This window comes from Salvelinus sp. IW2-2015, unplaced genomic scaffold (genome assembly GCF_002910315.2).
Source record: "Salvelinus sp. IW2-2015 unplaced genomic scaffold, ASM291031v2 Un_scaffold1852, whole genome shotgun sequence".
Classification (NCBI taxonomy): Eukaryota; Metazoa; Chordata; class Actinopteri; order Salmoniformes; family Salmonidae; genus Salvelinus; species Salvelinus sp. IW2-2015.
In genome coordinates, this window is record NW_019943217.1 from 14,511 (window position 1) to 29,065 (window position 14,555).

Below are 14,555 nucleotides of genomic sequence, written 5' to 3' on the forward strand. Positions count from 1 at the left end.
CAGATCTGTATGTTCTATCTAAGTGTATATAAAGTGTATCAGTAGAGAGAGTAAATCAAATCAAATTGTATTGGTCACATACACATATTTAGCAGATGTTTGTGCGGGTGTAGTAAAATGCTTGTGTTCCTAGCTCCAACAGTGCAGTAATATCTAACTAAATGCTTGTGTTCCTAGCTCCAACAGTGCAGTAGTATCTAACTAAATGCTTGTGTTCCTAGCTCCAACAGTGCAGTAGTATCTAACTAAATGCTTGTGTTCCCAGCTCCAACAGTGCAGTAATATCTAACAATTCAATCAGACACGATGTTTGTAAACGTCACATGATTCTTTCACCGTGGATTAATAACACACACTAGCATCAACACCGCTGGTGATACCAATGTCCCCAATATCATGAAGAGGTCAATGTGTTACTGATACCAATGTCCCCAATATCATGTAGAGGTCAATGTGTGACACTCATACCAATATCATGAAGATGTCAATGTGTTACTGATACCAATGTCATGTAGAGGTCAATGTGTTACTGATACCAATGTCCCCGATATCATGAAGAGGTCAATGATGAGAAACTGTACACCTTTGTTGACTCATGATGTCATATCCCAACCAAATGAACCAGTTCTTTTCACTTTGTCTTGTGTCTACTATCTCTGATACTTATCTCCTTTTGTAAATTGTGTGTCTCCGTCTGTCTGTCCCAGGTGATGCCCTCGACATAGCGGACCTGACCTTGGTGAACCCTGACCCCATGGTGACATCATCAGACTCCTCCCTCCATTGTGTCAGCAGTGACTGGACCTCCCGGCAGGACGTTGTTACATCCAGCTCCAGCAGTACCCTGGGTAATGGGGATGGGACTTTCACACAAGATGAACACATTCCCTTTGCAAATTCTAACATGGTTCTGTCCGTTGGCGTGTCAAATAACATGTTTCCAATACAGTTGAAATTTGTAGAATAGTTTTTTTGTTTGTTTGTATTTTACCATACACTTTCTTGTTACATTAAAATGTGTTATTGTGTAGTTATTGTATTTCCAACACATTTTTAACATGTGTGTTAGGTATGGGCCGTGACTTCCCCCTGACCCACCCCCAGAGCCTGCCCGTCAGCCCTGATACAGCCTACCACCATGCCTCTAAGATTGAATGGAAAACTCGAAGTGATATCTTTGGGGAGTTCTACTGCAGGGCCAGAAAGAGTGACAAAAATCAGATATATACTTATAAGATGCTGAATGAAGGTAATAACGCATTGATATTGTGTTCTAGATTGTACAGTTCTGTATTTTCCATTGCAAAAAATATGTTAGGTTTTGAGGTTTTCGGTGGCTCCTAAATTAAACAAGTTCTAAATTTAAACAAGTTCACCATTGACACATTTTCTGCCACATTCCATTGTGGGCATGATACACTGTTATTTCGACTCTCTAATGAAACCCAAACAATGTCAAGTCTACAGACAGACAGCAGGGTTGATTTCTGGTACGTGAACATTTTCTTCCTGTCAAAGTGTTTGTTTGCCTGATGCCTTCCTTTCTGGACCCTAAGTCACACGGCAAAGTCACAGCAAAACTGTGCCACCATTAATCCCCTTTCTGTCTGTTTGGCTTTGATTGTTTTCATTAGGGAGTTACAATAACATTATTTCTGTTCGTTGTTTATTTAATATTTGTGGACTACGTGACAGAATTACACAACAATTACTTAAATCTAGCCGAAAACTAAGCACTATTGAGAACTCTTCCAGACTGCTGTGCTTTCTGGTTTCTGCTGTCTGTTACTTATTCTACCATTGTGTTTATATTTCCCTCTAGCTGCATTCCTGCCAGAGTCCCTGACCATCACAGTCAGCATAGGAGAAGATGTCAACATCTCTTTCACACGCAGGAAAGTGTTTGCAGAGGACGCAGTCATCTATAAGAATGGTAAATCTTTCAGTATGTAGCCTAACTAGTTATATTTGTTTGTTTGTCCCTAACCTTAAACCTAATAATACGTTTTAAGTGAGAATAGGCATTGAAGCCTAAAAATAAAGAAATTCACATGAGCACCACAATGCCTACTCCACCCATGCTCTACCAAGGTTTTACAGCACACAGCTTTGACCTGCTACTGTAGCTATGTTGGTATTGTAATTCAAACTATGTGTAGGCCGGTTGCTTAGGATTCAAACCTTCTCAAACAGCCTGATTCATTCTCGTAGAGAAGGTGCTTCCACAGTAATGTAATTTGTACCATATACAGGGTAAAGTATTGGTTTCTTCATACACCACAGTAAGATATTATCCCATCACCCTACCTTTTCATGCTTTTAAAAAAATTTAATGAAAGAAAGCTTTGCTTTTATACTTACAAGAACCTCAGAAAAAAAGAAGATTTAATCAATTTTAGAATAAGGCTGTAACGTAATAAAATGGTGGTGGTTTGTGTTGTGTCTTGGTTGTTCTTAGTTGAAGAAATGTAGCYTAGCTAACTGCAGTGTTTGTCCTGTCTGAATTCTGGCTACCTCGTCTTACCATAGCTTGGTCTGTGCAATGCAAAATGAACTCGAGCACCGTGTCAGTTTCCCAAAGTTTGGTGGTTTTAAATATAACGTAACTAATGTTAACGAGCTATGTTTTGTGTGAGAAAGTATGATGTATTGTGGTGCATGAACTGGCCATACACGGTAGCTAAAGTTATAGTTTTACGTTGGCTAACGTTACCTAGCTAGCTAGTTAACGTTAACTGTAACACAAGTGTCTCGATCAGRAGTTTACACATGATGACTTCAGCCCTTTTTGAAAAACCTTACTTCGCAAAATATAGCTAGCTAGCTTTCTTTGTTTGTTGGTTAGCTACCTAGCCAACGTTAGCTCTCATCTGACTGGTATAACTTTACGTTAGCTGACTAGTTAGCTAGCTACCTAACTAATAAAAAACAAATGCACATTTATTGCCTAGCTACCTTTATTTTCTAGCATTCAGCTGACTGGTGTTAGCTAGCGACAGAGGCTGGCTGCTGGGCTTTGTACAATCATGCTAACGTTAGCTAGGTAACGTTAGCTAGTTAACTACCAAGCTAATCAAAATATCTGCTTGTGTTTATTGATTAACCTCAGGTTGAATATCACCATATAGCTAGCAATATACAGTAGCCTAGGTTTGTTCCATGCACTTCTTATGACTGGCAGCATGGTGCAAGCAGCTGTGTTGTTGCCGAGCAACCAACCCAGTGTTAGAACTCTGAGATTTGTCTGAAAAGATGTTAGCATTGTTAGAAATGCTACAAAAAGGTAGCACATCATTGTTTCTTATTAACGGACAAAAATTAGCATGTGAGGGCGAACAATTATAAATGTAATCAGAACTATTGGTTCTACAAACTCTAAAAGAAAGCAAGTCTAATGGTCACATTATGGACTCTCTAGTCTCATTTTTATCCGACGCCTAGATATTGAGCTAGTTCTGGGAGAAAAAAATTTGTCTGACGAACCTAATGCTAACAGCCCTGATAAAAAATTCGGTATGTGGTTCTCGGTAACGGACGGACGGCTCATGACGAGAGGCGGGGAGTGTGTTGTGTACCTCCAATCAAGTTGATTTGTGAATTGTCATTGAGTTTGGTGTCATATTGGCTTAGATATGATGGTTGGGAGATTTGAATGTAACACTAGATGCGATTAGGGTCACGTCTATAATCACTAAATCAGCACTGCTACTATGAGAGGTTTGACATATACAGCCCACGGGTCAACAATATTCACATAGAGCCCACTGGTCAACAATATTCACATAGAGCCCACTGGTCAACAATATTCACATACAGCCCACTGGTCAACAATATTCACATAGAGCCCACTGGTCAACAATATTCACATACAGCCCACTGGTCAACAATATTCACATATTCACATTTAGACCCACTGGTCAACAATATTCATATACAGCCCACTGGTCAACAATATTCACATAGAGCCCACTGGTCAACAATATTCACATACAGCCCACGGGTCAACAATATTCACATACAGCCCACGGGTCAACAATATTCACATTCAGCCCARGGGTCAACAATATTCAACCCCTCATGTTAATACGGATCACCGGACTCCTCCTCAGTTAAACGTATTGTCTCTTCCAGGCTCCTTCATCCACTCAGTGCCTAAGAATGAGATCCCAGACATCCTGGTGTACCCCGTCCTTGGAGTGAAGTCCTCAGACGCAGGACTCTACACAGCCAGGTCCATCGCTGGAGCCAAGTCCACATCAGCCATCACCAGGCTCATTGTCAGAAGTTAGTACTGCACAATACTACCCAATACTACTGTAGTACTACCCAATACTACTGTAGTACTACCCAATACTGCTGTAGTACTACTTAATACTACTGTAGTACTACCCAATACTACTGTAGTACTACCCAATACGACTGTAGTACTACCCAATACTACTGTAGTATTACCCAATACTACTGTAAATTCTACTTCTACACAATACTATTGTAGTACTACCCGATACTACCCAATACTACTGTAGTACTACCCAATACTAGCCAATACTACTGTAAGTTCTACTTCTACCCAATAGTACTGTAGTACTACCCAATGTTACTTATTCTACCAAAACATCCTGTTTTTGATATGTCAGTTCTTTGTGAAAACTTCATCTGATAACTACATTGGAAATTCAGTTGACCATTTAGAATTGACTCAACCCAAGTAAAGTGTATCCATTGCAGACCAAAACATTTTTTCCCTCAGCCTAGAGAATTTCTTCCTAACGAGGTGTTTTATGATTGAATCCTAGAATGTAAGCCTGGCCTGTGGGGTCCTAGCTGTGAACACAGCTGTCCTCGGTGCTCCAACGGAGGGGTCTGTCATGACGAGACAGGAGAGTGTATCTGTCCACCCGGTTTCAAGGGACACACCTGTGAAACTGGTAAAAAACAGCCCATCCTCTATTAGTGTATCCCTGTATGTGTACTAGCTATACGTGTAACTGTACCGGGGAGTTCTGCATGTGTGTCACTATGTTTTTCCAGTTGGTAAAAAGCACATCATTTAATTGTATTTATTTGACAGGGACATTCAACATTTCTGTGAATACTCAATGCTATTACAGTACATCTCTTATCTGTGAATGTACAGAGCTTTCAGAAAGTATTACAGTACATCTCTTATCTGTGAATGTACAGAGCTTTCAGAAAGTATTCGGACCCCTTGACTCTTTCCACATTTTGTTGTGTTTTACAAAGTGGGATTAAATTGTATTTAATTGTCATTTTTGGTCAACGATCTATACAAAATACTCTGTAATGTCAAAGTGGAAGAAAAATTCTACCATTTAAAATTAATAAATGAATAATAAAACACGAATATATCTTGATTAGATAAGTATTCACCCCCTTGAGACGACAAATGTTAGAAACATATTTGGCAGTGATTATGGCTGTGAGTTTCTAAGAGCTCTGCACACCTGGATTGTACAATATTTTCACAATATTCTTTTTTTTAAACATTTTTCAAGCTCTGTCAAGTTGGTTGTTGATCTTTGCTAGAAATCAATTTTCAACTCTTGCCATAGATTTTCTATAAATAAAGAATATTTATTCTATAAATAACCTTATTGAAGTATTCAGACCCTTTGCTATGAGATTCGAAATTAAGCTCAGGTGCATCCTGTTTCCATTGATCATCCTTGAGATGTTTCTACAACTTGATTGGAGTCCACCTGTGTTAAATTTATTTGAATGGACAGGATTTGGAAAGGCACACTCCTGTCTTTATAAGATCTCACAGTTGACAATGCATGTCAGAGAAAAAAACCAAGCCATGAGGTCGAAGAAATTGTCCGTAGAGCTCTGAGACAGGATTGTGTCGAGGCACAGATCTGGGGAAGGGTACCAAAACATTTATGTAACACAGTGGGCTCCATCATACTTAAATGGAAGAAGTTTGGAACCACCAAGACTCCCTGGTCAGGGAGGTGACCAAGAACCCGATGGTCACTCTGACAGAGCTCTAGAGTTCCTCTGTGGAGATGGGAGAACCTTCCAGAACGACAACCATCTCTGCAGCACCCTAACAATCAGGCCTTCATGGTAGAGTGGCCAGACGGAAGCCACTCCTCAGTAAAAGGCACATGACAGCCTGCTTGGAGTTTGCCAAAAGGCACCTAAAGACTCTCAGACCATGAGAAACAAGATTATCTGGTCTGATGAAACCAATTTTGAAATCTTTGGCCTGAATGGCAAGCGTCACATCCGGAGGAAACATGGAACCATCCCTATGGTGAAGCATGGTGGTGGCAGCATCATGTTGTGGGGATCTTTTTCAGCAGAGGGGACTGGGAGACTAGTCAGGATCGAGGGAAAGATGAACGGAGCAAAGTACAGAGAGATCCTTGATGAAAACCTGCTCCAGAGCGCGCAGGACCTCCGACTGGTTCACCTTCCAACAGGACAACGACCCTAAGCACACAGCCAAGACAACGCAGGAGTGGCTTCGGGACAAGTTTCTGAATGTCCTTGAGTGGCCCAGCCAGAGCCCTGACTTGAACCCGATCAAACATGTCTGGAGGTTCTAAAGATGGCGCCGACAGACATGCTCTGCCTCTAGCTCCTAAGCAACTTTGCAGTATTTTTTTGTTGTTGTGTTTTTTCTTACATTTATTTATAAACATTTGGCTACACCTGCAATAACATCTGCTAAATATGTGTTTGTGACCAATATAATTTGATATGATTTTGAGAGACCTGAAAGCAACGCTCCACATCCAACGTGACAGAGCTTGAGAGGATCTGCAGAGAAGAATGGGAGAAACTCCCCAAATACAGGTGTGCCAAGCTTGTAGCATCATACCCAAGAAGACTTGAGGCTGTAATCGCTGCCAAAGGTGCTTCAACAAAGTACTGAGTAAAGGGTCTGAATACTTATGTAAATCTGATATTTCCATTTTTTTATATTTTTATATACATTTGCTAAAAATTTATAAAAAACAGTTTTTGCTTTGTAATTATGGGGTATTGTGTGTAGATTGATGAGAAGAAAAAAAKKAACAATTTAATACATTTTAGAATAAGGCTGTAACCAAACAAAATGTGGGAAAAATCAAGGGGTCTGAATCACGTGTGTGATTGTTGGGGTTATGGCGGTTAAATATATGTCCTATTTTTCTTGTACCTGTTATTTCTCATTTTTATTTTATTTTTATTTTTATTTAACCTGTATTTAACTAGGCAAGTCAGTTAAGAACAATTTTTTATTTTCAATGACGGCCTAGGAACAGTGGGTTAACTGCCTTGTTCAGGAGCAGAACTACAGATTTTTACCTTGTCAGCTCAGGGATTCAATCTAGCAACCAATCTAGCAACCAACGCTCTAACCACTAGGCTACGCTGCCACCTCTACACTCTAACCACTAGACTACGCTGCCACCCTGCCCCATTACAGGCATTCATTTTGATAGAAAACTTTATTGTCCCGAAGGGAATGTGGTTTATTGTCTACTAAATGTATCCTGGCTGATTATGCGCCATGTGATTTAGTGCTTTGGTCTCTTATCTCGCTCTTTGGAATGTTTCCAAATCTCCATGGAATGTTGGTCGGGATTTTAGAGTGCTGGAATGCCATTTTGTTTTACAGTGTGTGGTGTGGTCATGGCACTAGGTAGTAAACGGGATCTGCCAAGCTAAGCAAATGACCCTCTATAAATCACTAAATACATTTACAGTAGTATATGTATTTAGTGATTGTTAGTGCCTTAATGATGATGCACGGTCCATATATTTAGAATGATCTCTTTTTAAGTATTTGTTAACATTGAATGACGTTACATTTGATCTATATTTCTGCATATGTCCAAATTAACCCTAAACCTGATCAAAGTGTCATTTATTTTCCAGTGTGTGGCGAGGGTAAGTTTGGGAGGACGTGTAAAGAGTGGTGTAGAGATGGATACTGCAGGGCCATGGTGTTCTGTCAGAGAGACCCATACGGCTGCTCCTGTGGTACTGGCTGGAGAGGATTCAACTGTAGTGAAGGTGAGAGGAGAGGACTTGTTTGAGTTTGAGAGTTTATTTAATTTTTTTACGGAGACAGTGCACATTAATCAACATTAGAGTAAAAGAGACGGTTTTAGCCAGCCTGGCTTATTTTCAACCGCAGTCCCTGGGCAYGTTATTGTTTCTACACTGATATACTGTACATTGATATGTTTATAAAAAATGGAAAATGAAGTTGTGATCTGCTGGTTCCAGATCAGTTCATTCTCATTATGTTCCTATGGTTGTCATTATCATCAATGACGGTAAGAGATCTGGGACCAGGCTACCATGAAGTATAAGTTGGCAAAATCAGGTCTGGGACCAGGCTACCATGAAGTATAAGTTGGCAAAATCAGATCTGGGACCAGAATACCATGAAGTATAAGTTGGCAAAATCAGGTCTGGGACCAGGCTACCATGAAGTATAAGTTGGCAAAATCAGATCTGGGACCAGGCTACCATGAAGTATAAGTTTAGGCAAAATCAGATCTGGGAATCCAGGCGTACCATAATTATAAGTTGGCAACACTAGATCTGGGACCAGGCTACACGATAAGTAACATATGGCAAAATCAGATCTGGGACCAGATGCTACAATTGAAGTATGAAGTTGTCAAAATCAGTCGTGGGACGAGGCTACATAAATGTATAAGTTGGCAAAATCAGATCTGGGACAGGCCTACCATGAATGTATAAGTTGGCAAAATCAGAATCTGGGACAGGCTAACCATATATGTATAAGTTGGCAAAATCAGATCTGGGACAGGCTACCATAAGTATAAGTTGCAAAATCGATTTGGGACCAGGCTACCATAATGTATAAGTTGGCAAAATCAGATCTGGGACAGGCTACATAATGTATAGTTGGCAAAATCAGATCTGCGGACCAGGCTACCATAATGTATAAGTTGGCAAATATCAGATCTGGGACCAGGCTACCATAATGTATAAGTTGGCAAAATCAGATCTGGGGACCAGGCTACCATAATGTATAAGTTTGGAAAATCAGAATTGGGACCAGGCTACCATAAGTATAAGTTGGCAAATCAGGTCTGGGACAGGCTACCATGAAGTATAGTTTTGAACAAATCAGACACTGGGGACCAGCTACCATGAAGTATAAGTGGCAAAAATCAGATCTGGGACCGAATACCATAAGTATAAGTTGGCAAAATCAGATCTGGACCAGGCTAACCATGAAGTAAAAAAAGAAAAAAAAAATAAGTTGAAAAATCAGATCTGGGACCAGGCTACCATGAAGTATAAGTTGGCAAATCAGATCTGGGACCAGGCTACCATAAAAGTATAAGTTGGCAAAATCAGATCTGGGACAGGCTACATAAAGTATAGTTGGAAAACAGATTGGAACCAGGCTACCATAATGTATAAGTTGGCAAAATCAGATCTGGGACCAGGTACCATAAGTATAAGTTGGCAAATCGATTGGGACCAGGCTACCATAAGTATTAGTTGGCAAAATCCAGATCTGGGACCAGGCTACCATAATGTATAAGTTGGCAAAATCAGGTCTGGGACCAGAGCTACCATGAAGTATAAGTTGGCAAAATCAGATCTGGGACCAGGCTACCATAAAGTATAAGTTGGCAAAATCAAGATCTGGGACCAGGCTACCATAAAGTAGTAAGTTGAAAAAAACATCAGATCTGGGACCAGGCTACCATGAAGTATAAGTTGGCAAAATCAGATCTGGGACCAGGCTACCATAAAGTAATAAGTTGGCAAAATCAGATGTGACCGAGGCTACCAGGAAGTATAAGTTGGCAAGATGACACAACTAGATCTGGGACCAGGCTTACCATGAAGTATAAGTTGGCAAGATGACACACATCTAGATCTGGGCCAGGCTACCATGAAGTATAAGTTTGGCAAGAGAACACAATAGATCTGGACCAGGCTACCTGAAAGTATAAGTTGGCAAGATCGACACAATCAGATCTGGGACCAGGCTACCATGAAGTATAAGTTGGCAAGACGATACAATCAGATCTGGGACCAGGCTACCATAAAGTATGGTATCCCATCTGGTTGAGGTTATAATAGTCGATCACCTTTCTTATTACTAAACTACAGTGGTTTGTTTATTCATAGATAGTACTGTCATGTATTTCTGTGCTTGTCCCTGTGTCTCCCAGCTTGTTCTCCGGGGTTCTACGGAGCTGACTGCAGGCTGACGTGTGAATGTGGAGACAAGGGACACTGCGACCGGTTCCGTGGCTGTGTCTGTGTGGGACGACACGGTTCCCGCTGTGAGAAAGAAGGTTAAAACTTCAGCTCCACAAACTCTCCACTATCATATTAAAGCTAAATGGATGTTGTTACTGTTCCCCTGAAATTGAAGAATTCACTACATTGTTGTTGTTGATGATGATGATGTTTCCTTTTAGACAGGGCACCTGTCGTAGTCAGTAACCTCATGGATACAGAATTGAATGCTGGGGTTCAGTACATTGTCAACTGTAGCGCCACGGGTCAACCAGCTCCTCTACACAGTGAGATCATCCTACTCAAACCAGGAAAAACCAGAATATATGTAAGTGTTAATCTGGTCCCCACATCTGTTTGTGCTGTCTTGTCAACTCCTGGTCATAGACACACCTGGGTCAAGACAGCACAAATGGATTTGGGACCAAGCTATGTAAGTAGCAGAGAAATGATCAAATTGGATATTTTAAGAATGTGTTTCTTTATGTAGATGGAAGTTTATTTGATAATTCAAAAATAATTAGCATTAGCAATGATTAGCAATTACCACGATTAGCAATCACCCCATTAGCTATTTCTTCTTATCACATGCTTAATTCACAGCGCTAATATGTGATTCTATTTGTATGGTTGGATTGATGTTTTCCCTAGGCATTTGACACTGATATGGTGAATGACCAGACCACGTCTAAGTTCAGGGTGGATAAGATCACTGAGAGAGATACTGGTTGTTGGATCTGTCAGGTGAAAACTACAGCTGGACAGGCAGAGAGAGAGTTCATGGTCAACGTCAAAGGTAGGAGAAAACCTGCTTCGTCTTCGCCTCCTGCTTCGTCTTCGTCTCCTCCTTCGTCTTCGCCTCCTGCTTCGTCTTCGCCTCCTCCTTCGTATTCGTCTCCTGCTTCGTCTCCGTCTTTGTCTCCTCCTTCCTCTTCGTTTCCTCCTTCCTCTCCATCTCCTTCCTCTCCATCTCCTTCGTCTTCGCCTCCTCCGTCTTCGCCTCCTCCTTCCTCTTCGTCTCCTCCTTCGTCTCATCCTTCCTCTTCATCTCCTCCTTCCTCTTCATCTCCTCCTTCCTCTTCATCTCCTTCTTCGTCTCCTCCTTCCACTTCATCTCCTTCGTCTTCGTCTCCTCCTTTGTCGTCTTTTTCTTGAAAATGTCTTCCATTTTGTGAATGTGTATTTGAACACTTCTCTTCTCTCTTTCTCTCTTTCTCTCAGTCCCTCCGATGCCCCAGTATCCTCCCATGTTGAATGGTAGTGGTCCGTATCACCTGGTTGTGCTGGTCAACAAGGAGCCGTACACAGGAGACGGACCGGTGACCTCTGTCAAGGTCATCTACAAGCAGGTCAATACCTCTGTATGGAAGACCATTGAAGGTAGTGTACACCATAGACATGAACTCTTACCTGTACTGTACACCACAGACATGAACTCTTACCTGTAAAGTAGACACAGACTGCAACTCTTACCTTGTACTTGTACACCACAGACAAGAACTCACCTGTACTGCTAACACAGACAATGAACTTACCGGTGATGTTACACCACAGTACATGAAACTCTAACCTGAGCTGTCTACCCAGACATAACTCTTGACCTCTACGTACATACACTACAGACATGAACTCTTACGCTACCACTGTGAACACAATCTGAACTAGCTACATGCTACAGACAAATGACTCTTAGCCTTGTTAGCGTGTACACCACAGACACTGAACTGCTACCTATGTAATGTAAACCAGGAGTCAAACAGTTTCCTCCAGCATTGGGGGAACATCCGCGCTTCGCCTGCGTGTTTATTGTATGGCGAGCAAGCGGAGTGCGACCAAATTGTTCACACAAACTCTTTAGCGGTTTATTAAAGCTCATTTTCTTGCAATTCTGATAAATTTGCCATGTCTAATGTCAGTCATCGGTGACGACTTTGAATTGTTTACCACGCCCGAGGAATCTGCTCCTTTTATTAATCATGTCCCCAACCCACTAGCCGTACCAGTTCTTGAGCCTGAGCCGCCCTCACCTACTCATCCTCGTCCTGTGGTGTCATGTACGGAGTTAACCCCTACCAGTCCCTGGCTATGCTCCGCCTGAGTCCTCCACTCCTATCTCGCCTGTGCCCGAGTATCTTTAGGCCTGTAGCCACCGGTTCCCTCTATCTAGGCCATAGCCCAAGTCTCCTACCCTATCTCACGGCCCTGTACCCCCAGTCACTCTATTCCGCTGACGTCCCCCATTCGCCCTGTAGCCGACGACTCCTATCTCCAGCCCATGGTACGCCCAATTCCACTCCTATTAATCCAGGCCCTGTAGCACCCCAGTTACCACTCCGTATTCTCCTAGCCCGCTGTCGCCACCAGTATCCATCCACCCTCCTCATGTCATCCACAGCTGCCCTTCACGCTATAGTCTCCGCCCGTATCCATCACTTATTCCCCAGGCCGTACACTCCAGTTCCTACTCCTGATTACCCAGGCCGATAGCCCCAGTTCCACTCCTATTCCCAGCCCTGTAGCCCCCAGTCCACCCTATCCCCAGGCGTCCCCTGTTCGACCCTAGACCGCAGCCGACCCAGTCCACTCTATTCCCAGCCCTGTAGCCCCCAGCCCCCACCTCCCATTCCCCCCCACCTGTAGCCCCCATTCCACCCTATCCCAGGCCCTGTACCCCAGTTCCACTCTATTCCCCAGCTCCTGTTAGCCAGTCCACCCTATCCCCAGGCCCGTGTAGCCCCCAGTTCACCCTATTCTCCAGGCCATGTAGCCCCCAGTTCCACTCCTATTCCCCAGGCCTGTAGCCCCCAGTCCACTTCTATTCCAGGCCCGTGTAGCCGTTCACTCCTATTTCCACACCTGTACCATACTCTCCAGGCCTGTAGCCCGCAGTGTAACCCATTCCCAAGCCCTCATGTCATTTGTTGGACTTCTGTAACCGTAAGCTTGAGTTTCACATGTTACATCAGAACCCTGCCCTAAGTGTTTTACTCACTGCTTTAAGTTACAACTCGCAACTGAATGGCTTACGCGGTCTGATCCGGCTTAGAAGGCACCAAAAATCAGTAATCCCCATGCCCTACAGAGATCCCAACTTATACATTTTCCGCAATGATAGAATTGCAAGGGGGTGTTTTATGCAATTTACTGCAGAGATATTTCTGCCAGAGTCTGTCAAGCATCCAGGTCTGGGTACCCAACCAGGTCGGAGCTTAACTGTTAAAATCACACTTTCGATGAATAAGTCTCTTCACTGTCCGCTTTTACAGACCCCCCTCACTCCCGCAGCTCCCGCCACTTGCCGACACACATATGAATGAATGCCCCCCCATTTACCAGATTGTCTACTGTTAGGTGACCAAACGGGATAGTTCGCCCCGGCACCGCTGCATAGATAATCACTGACCAACTGCCCCTAGAATACACCTCTGCATGTCTAACAGACTCAGCGATCACTGCCCTCATATGCCATACGTCTGTATATGGTACGCGGTCAAACGACCACCCTTATCATAGCTCAAAGCTCTCAAACACTGCAGCGAGCAGCTCTTCTAAGTCGTCTGGCGGTATCTGGAAGATATGAACTCACTCGTCATTAAGGATGCTGCTATTCTTTAAAGTGCCATTCCATTAGTAAAACTAAATCCATGCTCTTCAACCGATCGGCTCGCGCACCATACTCTGGACGGTTCTGAGCTTAGAATGTGTCGACAACTACAAAAACCTAGACTCATGTAAGCACTTCCAATCCAAATTAAATCTAGACTCGCGCTTCCTTATTTCGCATTGACAAGTCCTTCACTCATGCGTCCACCATACCTGGTAAAAAGACTATCTTACCGATCCTTACTCGCGATGTCATATATAAAAGTAGCTCCAACACGCTACTCGCAAATATGGATGCAGTCTGACATTCACATGCCATCCCTTTTGTCACCAAAGCTCATATACTACCACACTGCGACTGTACTCCTTGGCTCTTCGCTTCATTACGCGCCAAACCACGGCCCAGCATACTATAGTCTTTGACTCGGTAAACCCCGCTTATCTCCAGCCACGGCACAGTAGCAGCGCACCACGTTAGCGACGCGCCACAGTATTCATGCACTCCAAGCAAATGTATCAATTGCCGTTTCTTTCCGGTCTGCCCAAGACGAATGAAACGCAAAATATACGAACTAGAACATATCTCCCTACTTTAAACACACTTAAGAGCAAGCTACAGATATGCACCGTCCAGCATACGTAATAGCCCATCCAAACACCTCCTCCCATATGTTTTTTGTTGGCCATTTACCCAT

At 42.8% G+C, this 14,555-nt stretch overlaps 1 protein-coding gene across 1 annotated transcript in view; it reads left to right on the forward strand.

The window, feature by feature from the left end:
• The first annotated feature begins 687 nt into the window (after positions 1-687).
• The window catches only part of LOC112072193 (angiopoietin-1 receptor-like), a 45,539-nt gene continuing 31,671 nt past the window's right edge, over positions 688-14,555 (forward strand). Inside the window, 10 exon segments of the mRNA XM_070439691.1 lie at positions 688-848; positions 1,070-1,249; positions 1,823-1,933; positions 4,132-4,284; positions 4,797-4,928; positions 7,894-8,031; positions 10,188-10,313; positions 10,440-10,585; positions 10,909-11,053; positions 11,479-11,674. Coding sequence (XP_070295792.1) covers positions 755-848; positions 1,070-1,249; positions 1,823-1,933; positions 4,132-4,284; positions 4,797-4,928; positions 7,894-8,031; positions 10,188-10,313; positions 10,440-10,585; positions 10,909-11,053; positions 11,479-11,674 — 1,421 coding nt within the window. The 5' untranslated portion in view covers positions 688-754.